This window comes from Cyprinodon tularosa, unplaced genomic scaffold, assembly GCF_016077235.1.
Source record: "Cyprinodon tularosa strain WSP-4 unplaced genomic scaffold, ASM1607723v1 ctg31, whole genome shotgun sequence".
NCBI lineage: Eukaryota > Metazoa > Chordata > Actinopteri > Cyprinodontiformes > Cyprinodontidae > Cyprinodon > Cyprinodon tularosa.
In genome coordinates this window covers 412,163-424,270 of record NW_024039019.1, presented here as the reverse complement: position 1 = coordinate 424,270, position 12,108 = coordinate 412,163, and the positions used below count along the sequence as shown (strand labels likewise).

General features: G+C 38.8%; 1 protein-coding gene and 1 long non-coding RNA gene across 3 annotated transcripts in view; both read right to left on the bottom strand.

Moving 5' to 3' along the window:
- Positions 1-5,621: 5,621 nt before the first annotated feature.
- On the bottom strand, positions 5,622-6,466 carry LOC119788126. Its single transcript, XR_005281420.1, has 2 exons — positions 6,369-6,466; positions 5,622-6,299 (listed from the first exon to the last, which is right to left on the bottom strand). It is a non-coding gene; the product is annotated as an uncharacterized LOC119788126 (long non-coding RNA).
- Positions 6,467-7,364: 898 nt separating this feature from the next.
- micu3b (mitochondrial calcium uptake family, member 3b) overlaps positions 7,365-12,108 on the bottom strand; it is a 34,670-nt gene continuing 29,926 nt past the window's right edge. For both annotated transcript variants that reach the window (XM_038292286.1, XM_038292287.1), the window contains 3 exons: positions 11,130-11,287; positions 10,896-10,964; positions 7,365-7,488 (listed from right to left, as the gene is read on the bottom strand). In XM_038292286.1, the coding sequence (XP_038148214.1) occupies positions 10,896-10,964; positions 11,130-11,287 (227 nt within the window). In that variant the 3' untranslated portion in view covers positions 7,365-7,488. The remainder of the gene's footprint in view (positions 7,489-10,895; positions 10,965-11,129; positions 11,288-12,108) is intronic.

The window sequence follows — 12,108 nt, the reverse complement described above, 5'->3', positions numbered from 1 at the left end:
GCTAATCTGAAGGCCACATGAAGTTTGGAGGTCTGTAGTGATTGACTCTGCAGAAAGTTGGCGACCTCTTCGCACTATGCGCGTCAGCATCCGCTGACCCCGCTCCGTCAGTTTACGTGGCCTACCACTTCGTGGCTGAGTTGCTGTCGTTCCCAAACACTTCCATTTTCTTATAATACAGCTGACAGTTGACTGTGGAATATTTAGGAGCGAGGAAATTTCACGACTGGATTTGTTGCACAGGTGGCATCCTATCACAGTTCCACGCTGGAATTCACTGAGCTCCTGAGAGCGACCCATTCTTTCACAAATGTTTGTAAAAACAGTCTGCATGCCTAGGTGCTTGAATTTATACACCTGTGGCCATGGAAGTGATTGGAACACCTGATTCCAATAATTTGGATGGGTGAGCAAATACTTTTGGCAATATAGTGTATATCTGTCTATAAATCCAGATGGAGCTAACCTGGATGACTCTTAGCTTTCTGCTCCTGAATGCAGACAAAACAGAAGTTATAGTCTTTGGACCAGAGTCTCTGGAAAAAAAAAAGCTGATTAGCCAGTCACTTCATTTGGATGGGATTCAAATGATCTCAGATAACAAAGTAAAAATTGGTGTTATTTTTGATCAGGACCTGTCATTTAAATCCCATATCAAAGAAGTTTCTAGAATTTCCTTCTTTCATCTGTGCAATATTGCAAAAATTAGAAATCTCCCGTCCAGGGGTGATGCTGAGAAACTAGTCCATGCATTTATTACTTCAAGGCTGGACTATTGTAATTCTTTACTATCAGGAAGTCCACAAACTGTAGTTAAAAGCCTTCAGCTGATCCAAAATGCTGCAGCCAGAGTTCTAATGAAAATTAAAAAGAGATCATATCTCTCCTATCCTGGCTTCTCTTCATTGGCTTCCTGTTAAATCCAGAATAGAATTTAAAATCCTCCTTTTCACATACTAAGCCTTAAGTGGCCAAGCTCCATCTTATATCAGAGATCTGATTGTTCCTTATGTTCCTAACAGAGCACTTTGCTCTTAATCTGCAGGTTTACTAGTGGTTCCTAGAATTTCTAAAAGTAGAATGGGAGGCAGATCTTTTAGTTATCAGCCTCCTCTCCTGTGGAACCAACTACCAGTTTTAGTCCGTGAGGCAGACACCCTGTCTACTTTTAAGGCTAGGCTTAAAACTTTCATTTTTGATAAAGCTTATAGTTAGGGTGGCTCAGGTTATCCTGAGCTATCTCTATAGTTATGCTGCTATAGGCTTAGACTGCTGGAGGACATAGGGACCCCCATTTCATCATTCTGCTTCATTCTATCTCTATTCTCCCACTCTGCAGAATCTGTTAGTTCAATCTCTAACGTTCTGGTCTCTCTGCTTTTCCTCAGAGTAGCTTTGCCTCGTCTGTTCCTGTTTGGCTGTAAAGCCATCCTGAAGAGAAATATCAGCTGTGCTGCTTCCATCAACACCTTTGTTTATAGATGTTGGAGATCGGCCTGTTTTTACAGTGTAGTCCTGTGTCTCTGACTGTGACTGGCTGGATGTGCTCTCTTCATCCTCTGACAGGGGAGCTGGCTCAGAGCTCGTCTACCTGGCTGTGTGTTTCCTGGATGGGGCCGCCTTTTACAGCTGCTTTTTGTGTCTCTGTTTCTGTCTCCTTGAACCCCAGTCGGCCTCGGCAGATGGCCGCTCACACTGAGCCTGGTTCTGCTGGAGGTTTCTTCCTGTTAAAGACTGTTTTTCCTCTCCCTACAAGCATGCTTAGTGTGAGGGATTGCCTTCAAGTCAATGAGTCGATGCAATCAACTGGTTTTCCTGAGATAGAAAACTTTGACTCAATTTGACTGTATGATCTGGTTGAACTGTAAAATCCCTTGAGATGACATGTGTTGTGAACTGGCACTATAGAAATAAACTGAATTGAAATATCATTATTAATATCTTTATCATAATAATAATAATTATTACTAATAGTATTAGTTCTAAAGAAATGTGTGAAATCTGTTTATGCGGTTTCAAGAGCAGAGAAGAGTAGATTGGACCGGGGTTTTTTTACCCAAAATGTTATAGATCTATTTTTTTTTTAGAAAGTTAAATTGTTATTAATTTATTTTACTATTTGTTAGCGACAGTACACATTGATAAACATTTCTGTAAATGTGTCAGTATTAGCTATGAAGCCAGTGTGCAACTGTTGTCCCTGGGCAAGGGGTATAATAATAATAATAACAATACATTTTATTTAACAGCACCTTTCTGGACACTCAAGGTCACTTTACAGAAAATAAAAATAAAAATACAAAAACACAAATACAGAAACATAAAAACAGTTATGGGGAGGGACAAGAGCAATTTATTTACAAACAAGCGAGCTGGAACAGATGGGTTCTGAGTGGTTTTGAATAAGGAGAGAGAGTCAATACTGCAGAGGTCAGGAGGGAGGGAGATCCAGAGCTGCTGAAGGCTCTGCTTCCCATGGTGACAAGTTGAGCTGGGGATACAGTGAGGTGGATGGAGGAGGACGATCTAAGGAAGCGGGAGTAGGTGGCGATGTGAAGGAGGTCTGACAGATATGGAGGAGCAAGGTTATGGATGGCTTTGAAAGAATAAATGCCAACTACAGTTAATTGATGAACTGTTAGGTCTTAGCATTATTTATACCCAGGCTACTTTTAGTGGCGAATAAATCAAAACATTTGAATTTTTTAGATGTGAGATTTATTTTATTTTATTAACATACACATGTTGATGTCTAAAGTCATGTTCCATGTCTGAAAAGCGGCCATAAGATGGGCCAGGACCAGTTCTGCGGGAGCACTGGTCCCGTCGGCCCCCATTGAACCCCTTTTCAAAGACGGATCATGACAATAGACATCAACATGTGAAAGTCGCTAAATAAAAAGAAAAAACACACATATATAATATGCATAACTTTTATAAAGTCTGATGTATTTAGTCCAATGTAATACCCTTATGATATTAAGTTAAAGAGTGTGAAAAACTAAACCAATGATTATGCATAAAACCACACACTCAGTGCCATCGGTTAATACTGGACCCAAACCAGCAGCTCATGGGACATCCCCGAACACTGGGAGGAAATGCAGAGTAAGCTCATAAAAAAAACACACACACACTCACACACAGCCATCAAATTATTATTTTTTTTTTCTTTATATGTACTCATGCAGACTCAGTTCTGGTCAAAAGCTTTTATGCAGGTGACATCAGTATTAATAATGCTATATGCATTTAATCCCTTTCATGCATGAATTATGATAGTATATGTTATGATTTTTTTACCAAGTGTTTTTATTACTCTTTATGAATGAAAAAAACATTTTCATAAATTTTAAAAAAAAAATATACTTTCTTTAGGGAGTTGGTAACATGTCCACTTGGGTGGACAATGCGCATTTGTGCAACTGATATAACCTTGTTTTGTTTTGTTTTAAAGAAAACTATTGTTACTTGATGTCCCCATATTTTTTTTACCTGCAAGGATCGCCTAGAATAGAAGGAATGAGCAGATATTCCTCTCCCTCACAACCCATGTGCTCCTCTGTCGGCCATTTTTTTTTTTTTTTTTGAGGAAAAAAAAGTCACTTGCAAAGGCTGACGAGTAGGTGGCAGTTTGACAAGTGGCAGGATGATACATTAGCGTCCACTGTAGTAACATATGTGCAAATGTGACATTAAAACATGTTCATTTAAGAGAAAACAACCATTTAATAACTGTCCACTGTGGTGACCACTATGCATGAAAGGGTTAAATTTCTTAAAATTTCATGATTATGGGTCACAGATAATTAAAACAAAATTGAGTTACTTATAAGAAAATTGCATAAGATCAACAAAAAAAGAGACACAAATATCAGGCTTCTGAAAAGTTCCCTTTTATGCATGAATTATTGCATTATTGTGGCATCCATCCTCATTAAGTCTTTACTGTAAGGCTTTTGTAGCTTCCAACCATTTTCTGACATAATTCCGCTTGACATAAACCTGCCCTTCAAATTTGACCAAGATTTGGATTAAAGCTATTCCACAAGTTATCCTGCTTAGTCTGATTCAAACCCAGTTTAGTTTCTGTATCCAGGACCACTGTCCTGTTCGAAAACATTCTTCTATCCAAACTTCAACTTTCTAACTGTAGATCTGAGGCGAAGCAGAAGAACTTAGACAACTTTTATTGTAATTTTTTAAACACATCGTATACAAAATGAAATTTCCCTTTGTACAGCTTTCAGACAGTAAATGAGCAGCAGCTTAGCAGTGAAATGAACATTTCCATTTCATAAAGTACAGCAGTGATCAAATGTAAACAGTGTGGGAGAAAAAAACATGGTGCAAAATTGCATTGATATGAAAGTTCAGAGCATTTCAAGATAAAAATATATGCTCCAAATAGGCAGCATTTTGGTTTGGTGTTATCGAGAGCTGTATCAAGCCGCTGCCTACAGGCGCAGCCTTGTTGATATTTTTTGTCAGCTCTTCTCTCTCTCTCTCTTTCACTTTGTGCGATGCATCGGTGGCAACTGGCAGATAAATGTTAGCCTGCCAGTTACAGCATTGCTCTTTTATTTAAAACCTCCTAGCAGGACTCCTCCAAGCATTTTTTGCCAGTGTGGCCCATGAGCTCATTGTTTGTTTCATTTTCCAATTTTTCCCCCAGAGGCCATTCGACTTGTTTCGTCAGAAGCTGCAAACCTATGTTTTGATGAAAGGTTTAAATATTAATTGCTTCTTCTTTCTCCGTCTGCAGCCTTTCATTTCACTGAGACTTTAGAAAAGATCCAAATACTGCTTTAAAATGCTGAAAATGTGAGACTGACACCGATGATGACTGCTGGTACACTTTTAGCCAGGACTGTAAATCATTTCACTGCTTTCTCAAATGTCTGCAGTACTTTTTAACCCAGCATAGAGGACTTTATTCTGCAAGCGCTAACCTATTCATTAGCTTATTTAGCAAGCAGACCTACTTTATCTGCTGTGCAGCTAACAGTGTGGGCTGTAGCCCTCACTTCTGACAATTCCAGGTCAGCCAAAAAAGTGGCCTTTCTCTTGAAGCTCATTGACTTGAGTGTTATTTTTAGCTTTGATTTGGCAGAATAAGTAAACCCGGCTCAGATGACCTGCCGCTGTCTTTCAGCTGAATGCCCATGCAAATCTTGATTCATAGAAGAGCAAATAAAAAAAATATTAAAACTGGTTTGTTATTTATTATACAACATCTACACTGATACCAAGTAACTCCTTCAGAGGAGTGTGAAAAATGATTTCTTCTGTCTTTGTTTGTACACTGAAAAAAAGTGGGAGGAAATGATTACCTTGCTGGATTAATCATTTAAAGATAAAAACGAGCCTTTGGTAAGTGTCAGCACCCACAAGACCCAGGTTTTCATGCAATTAATAACGTTAATGATTTTCCTTCAGGCTCAAACAGATCACTTATTCTTTCATGCTCCTGCCAATAGATATGCTGGGCACAAAGAGGACTGCCTCAGCTCCTTCAGGCTTATGAGCTGGTGAAAACAGCTCGAAAACAGTGATCATGTGTGCAACAAAGCCAGAAAGCATCACCTTGTGGGAGTCAGAGAACACAAGGACAGAGAGTACAAAACACGGGAATTTAGGACGTCAGTTTTATTCAGTCATAGTGAACAGTGTAACAGTCAAGTCCAGAATTTAAAGGAACGAGGTAGAGTCACTAATGAGAGCATCCAATCATCTCAGATAGTTAAATACTCTGGAGGACAGCGTAGTGTTTAACATGATCTATTCAGTGTTTCCTCCTCAGAAACATGACCTGAACTGTTCCTCTGAATCCAAGGCTAATCTAAGAGAGAAGTGAGTGAGTGCATGGCTTTGCTACATGAGGAAAGAGTTCAGCCTTGCTAACACGTCTCCATATCAGCTAAGAAATGATTAACAGTGTGAGCTGCCTGCAGTTAAACAGTGAATGAGCGAGTGTGTTCAGGTCCGCTTCCTCTGGAGGATTCCAGCTGCGCCACTTTGGAGGGAAAACATGGAGGGGGTGCAAGACGACTGAAGGACATGGCAGAACCTGCTTCTAAAACAGAACCTGGTTCTAAACAGAACCTGGTTTTAAAACAGAGCCTGGTTCCAAAACAGAGCCTGGTTTAAAACAGAACCTGGTTCTAAACAGAACCTGGTTCTAAACCAGAACCTCGTTCTAAAACAGAACATGGTTCTAAAACAGAACCTAGTTCTAAACAGAACCAAGTTCTAAACAGAACCTGGTTCCAAAACAGAACCTGGTTCTAAACCAGAACCTGACTCTAAACAGAACCTGGTTCTATACAGAACCTGGTTCTAAACAGAACCTGGTTCCAAAACAGAACCTGGTTCTAAACCAGAACCTGGTTCTAAAACAGAGCCTGGTTCCAAAACAGAGCCTAATTCTAAAATAGAGCCTGGTTCTAAACCAGAACCTGGTTCTAAAACAGAGCCTTGTCTAAAACAAAACCTGGTTCTAAACAGAACCTGGTTCAAAACAGAGTCTGGTTCTTAAAGGGCCTGGTTCTAAAACAGAACCTGGCTCTAAACAGAACCTGGTTCTACAAAGAGCCTGGTTTTAAAACAAAAACTGGTTCAAAACAGAGCCTGGTTCTAAAACAGAGCCTGTCTCTAAACCAGAACCTGGCTCTAAACAGAACCTGGTTCTAAAACAGAACCTGGTTCAAAACAGAATCTGGTTCTAAATCAGAACCTCGTTCTAAAACAGAACCTTGTTCTAAAACAGAACCTGGTTCTAAAAAAGAAGCTGGTTCTAAAAAGAACCTGGTTCTACACCGGAGCCTGTTTTTAAAACAGAAACTGGTTCTAAACCAGAACCTGGTTCTAAAACAGAACCTGGTTGAGAACAGAATCTGGTTTTAAAACAGAACCTGGTTCAAAACAGAACCCGGTTGAGAACAGAACCTGGTTCAAAACAGAACCTCGTTCTAAACCAGAACTTGGTTCTCAAACAGAACCTGGTTCAAAACAGAACCTGGTTGGGAACAGAACCTGGTTCTCAAACAGAACCTGGTTCAAAACAGAACCTCATTCTAAGACAAAACCAGGTTGGGAAGAAAACTGACGAAGACAAGCTAGTAAAGCAAGCAGCATATTTTTAGATGCAGAGTTACTGTTTGACTATTTTTTTATATGAATAAATTGTTTTCATAAATATTTTTAATTGAATAAATATGGGGCTAAAGGGTTTATTATGTTCATTCACACATTTACATACTCCAAAAAGAGCTAATTAGAATCTAGTTTAGTTTTGAGAATGAAGTGAAGCTTCCTGTAACGCTGGCTGCATCCTGGTAGCGTTACATCCTGTTCTTTCTTTGGTTTTTCTCAAAGCTCTTATCAGAGCTCTGAGGTTCAGCAGCATGCATTAGCTCCGGACAGGGAGGAAAGAAGAGGCACAACTCCTCCACACCGTTAGACATGCAGCAGCGTCTGGGGCTTCACCTGGAGACGAAACAAAGACAGTTACATCCTCAGGCAGCTTCAGACTCACTGATACAATTTGTTTTTTTTTGTGCTTGTATGACTACTTGTTCTGAAATTTCCAGATGTGAAGACCAGTTTGCTGAACCTCTCACTGAAAATTGTGACATTATTGTTTTTTAAAGATTTTTCTTCCTTTATTTAATAAAGGTCAAGTTAAATAATATTTATTTTCATAAAGAAATATTTTGAAATTTTAAATTTTGAAGAAAAAAAAAATTTAATAACCACATAATTAAAAACAAAACCAAACCGTGGGTTGATATTTGTTAAGCATTTAAAATGATGAGAATAATGTAATCAGTAGAATTTTCATTTTTTTCAGCAATGTTGCTTTGAGTTTTTAAAAAGAATGGTAAATGCTGTGGCTGTTATTTTTACTAAGGTCAATATTACACTATTTATAAATATATTATAATTTATTTTATAACCTGCATCAGATATCAATGAAGTTGAGATTTCAATCCCCTTTAGGGTGATAGCAGATGTTTAGGTTGGAGAAAACCAAGATCTATTTACCATCCTTTAAAATAAAACAAAAATGGCACGAAACCCCCAGAAACTTAAACAACTTAGCCATTACATATTTGCTTAACAAATACATATTTGCTAAAAGAAACTTGGATATTCTCTGAGTTTAAAAAGTCACAAATTGGTCTAAAAAATATATATTTAATTAATAATTAAAAGCGTACATTTCTGATATTAAACTAAGAAACTAACATCAGAGATTTGCAGACTTTAAGTGTTTATAAATAACAACTGAAGTTGTCTGACATGGTGAAGTCAAACACTCATGATAAAGAAAAAATCCCTTGAAGGTTAAAGTGGCACATTTAGGAGCATCCAGGCTATTTTCCTGCATCAGAACGCCATGTTATAGCTGCTTACTTACTGCCCCAGGCTTGTATCCGGCATTTATAGCATACTAACATCTGACTAATAAAAACTCTTAGTTTAAATACTATAAAGTTTTGCCTTTTTGTGGAAATGTACTTCTCTTCTTACATCTAAAGAATCCCTAATATTCTGTCGTAGGTCCATCAGCAGTGTGGCTACATAACATGGACAGTCCTTTAAAGATGCAGTAGATCTTTTTTGACGCATTTTCTACCATGTGGCTTAAAGATCTCCCCACAGCCGCTTAGCAAGCAGTGAAATAGAAGGTCTGGAAGTGAAACTAAAATAAATGGTCCCCGCTACAGTGAGAAATCGATGAATAACCCCAACCAATCACAAAAGACGGTCCGATGTACACGATTGGTTCTTGACATGTCAATCATGGTTGTCTGCTTTTCCCTCCCCCCTGTGTGCGACACATGAACGAATCGACCCCCCAATGCTCGTGCAGGACGCCATGGCTGGAAGCTAGCCATTGTTATGCTACGTTCACACCTAAAGCAGCAAGCGCAACAAAAACTCGCGTGCTGCTTAATTTTTGATGCTTCTACCAGTTTAGTTCTGATGCACGGCTGAATCATCTTTGCTGCTCTAGTGCGCGGTGGAAAAAGTGGATCTGATGCGCATTGGGCAGAGCTACCCTATCCTCCTTTTGCCTGTAACAATGGAAGCTATATATGCTGTTATCAGGGGATAAAAAGTAATTTGAATTTATTTTGACGTGAGAAAGTTCACCTAAAAAAAAAACATTGTCAGTGCAGTTAGTTCATTCAGATTTCCATCCTGCCTTCAAATATTATTTCAGTCAGGAGCCGTACAGTTCCCCCGTACACAAGGAATCCCATTTAACAGCAGCCTATTGCCCAGTCGCCTCACCTTTTGCCGCGGCGGCTGGAAAGCATTTTTAATGTATGTAATCCAAAATGCAGGCACCAGGATAATAAAAGTGAACATGTTTTCCCGGCAGATTTCGGCATTTTTAGTTAATTTAGGCGTTAATAAACTGTTACAGAGGAGTGATCATAGCACTCTGCATCATCAGTGCTGCCTGTTTCCCTGCCAGCTCCCAGATCAGCGATGCGCTGCATCAGCTGCTCAGACGCGCTGCAGACAGCATGCGCGTTCATGTGTTTTGAAGGCGTGGTTTTGAGGGATTGTATGGAGGGAGAGGCATGGTTATGTATGTTCAAAAATATAGCTTGCTGGAACAGTTTCTCCAAGATCTCCTACAGCACCTTTAAAGCAGTGATTCCAAACCACGGGTGCTAGTACCCCTAGTGGTCCGCCAATGCATTGCAGGGGGTATGTGAAAACATGTTATATTTTATTTCCCCGATAAAAAAATACAATAATACATATATATGTTTTTTTTTTGTTTTTTTTTTTATGTAACAAAAATTTAATTTCTGAGCATTAAATGTTCAAATTAAGGAAATTAAATATTTTTCATTTTATAATCAGTTGTGTTATAATCCGTTGTTTGGGAATCACTGCTTTAAAGCATCCTTTAATTACATTTAAGGTAACATTATCATTTGTTCTTAATCTCCATGGTGACAATGAAAACTGTAATCTCTGCTTATTTTTAATTTATCTGCAGACCCTGAAGGTTTTAAAACGGACTGATGCTGCCACAGAACAAACCTGCATCTTTGATATACAGCATATGTTGTTTGTTATCTACACTGAAGGCATATTTTAATTTTACCAGAATCTCTCCTCTGACTGAAAGTGATATTAAAATATTGCATTGACACAACAGGAGTCTGGACTGGAATCTCTTCAGCAAGCTACAAATTTAGGGGGTTGGCAAGGAGGCTTTTCTGCTTTAAGATTAAATAGTCAAAAAATAATTTGGATTTGTTTTACACACTTTTCTTTTTTATAAATACCTACTGATCTTTTCTCATTTTGCAGAAAAACCAGGGATTTTCATGATGAGTCAGATTCGTTGTAGATTATGGCAGGTGTTGCATAAAGCAGAACTAAAGCAAAAGGTGTTTGCTTCTAAGCTGAGCCGTACAAAATCTCACATTCAAGTCTTAAAGGAATTTGCCTTGATCTCATTTATGTACGTTACAAAAACCTGCTGTTTTATCATCAATACACACGAACCTTGTTGAGCCGCCGTCTTCAAACTGGATTTTCATCAACCTCTTCCCCATTCCTGATTACTGAGGGTGATCATTAAGCTTTGAAACACTTATACAGCTTTAAACCAGGCCGCTTGCTGCTCATGTATGCAGACCTAAGCCGGTGTCCGATGGCAGTTGTTCAGGCGTTAATATTACAGTGTAACTTAATGCTTCAGGCGCTGAGAGGGTGGGCATCAGACATCTCTAAACTATACTCAAGACTACAGACTTTAAAATATATTTTAAACAAACTATTCTTATGTGGATTATTAAATTGATCTATTTATGCTTTATTTGAAAAAATGTCTAAAAAAAGTGAGGACTTTTTCTTACCTATTTTCTTGATAACTCCTTCTTCATGCAGGATTTGAAAGAGATGAACTTTTCCTCCGCTTTAACACCCTGAGAATGTGAGAGAAAAGCATGAGCAATTGCTGCTTCCCAAGAAACGATGACCTGCTGTCCCAACAGGTGGCAGTATAACCTCAGATCAACACCTAACCAGCAGCGGTGTGATCCAGGAACAAACACAGAGGAGGGAGGAGAGCGACCTGAAGGATGCCTCACCCCGTCTCCACGGTGCAAACGGTCCTTCATGACTCCAATGAACTCCTTGTGGCTGAGTTTACCATCTTGATCCTCGTCGAAGATCTTAAAGACAGTGTTGACCAAGTGGGGGCTCAGTTTGATTCCAGTGGCGACATAAACGGCCCTGGTGAACTCGTCTGGGAGAGAGAGGGATGCAAAACATTAAAAACAACAAACCCATCAAAAACAGTAGAGCTTTATTTAGAGACGCAGAGCAACATTACAAAGCCTTTAGATTTAATAAACTATTTCAAATTGGGACAACTATAAAAATAAATCAAAGGATGTAAATCGAACTAACTCAATAATTACTCATGTGGACAGTTCAGCCTATCTAAGCAGATTACCAGCTGTTTTCCTTTAACACTTTGCTGCTAAAACTCAGATTTTATTGTCTAATCATAATGATCAGATTTAGATCCATCCTAGCTTCTTGTTCCTGACTGATGAGCATCTTATTCTCTTCTTTTCCAAAATGTGATGTGTTCTCTAAACAAAAGGCCCCACTAATGCTTTAGATGACGCCTCTTACATTTATAGCTATAACTAAAAGGTTCAAGTAGACTAATTCTAAGTCTTAGAGGTTTTAAGATATTTTGGAGAATCTCTCTGTGGTAAAAGTAAATTAATAAAACATTTGACACATTTCTGAGAATTCATGATTTTTATGGTTTTCCCTTGTAAATGGTTGCTCTGTCAAGCTGGAAAATTCATTGTTTATTACCAAATAAGTCCTTCATTGTTGTAAATCGTTATTTATTTGTGGCAGTACTTTTGTGCTAACCTGGATGACCCAGGGCAAAGCCTCCACCTTCCAAGTGGCGGGGTTCATGTGAGTAAATGAGCTCCCCTCCAGTCTAATCCTGTTACCTGCTGGAGAAAGTTAATGGTTCCTGCATGTCTTTCTAAAGCCTCCACCTAACCCCATGCCACCGCCCATTTCAAAGCTTGCTCTGCA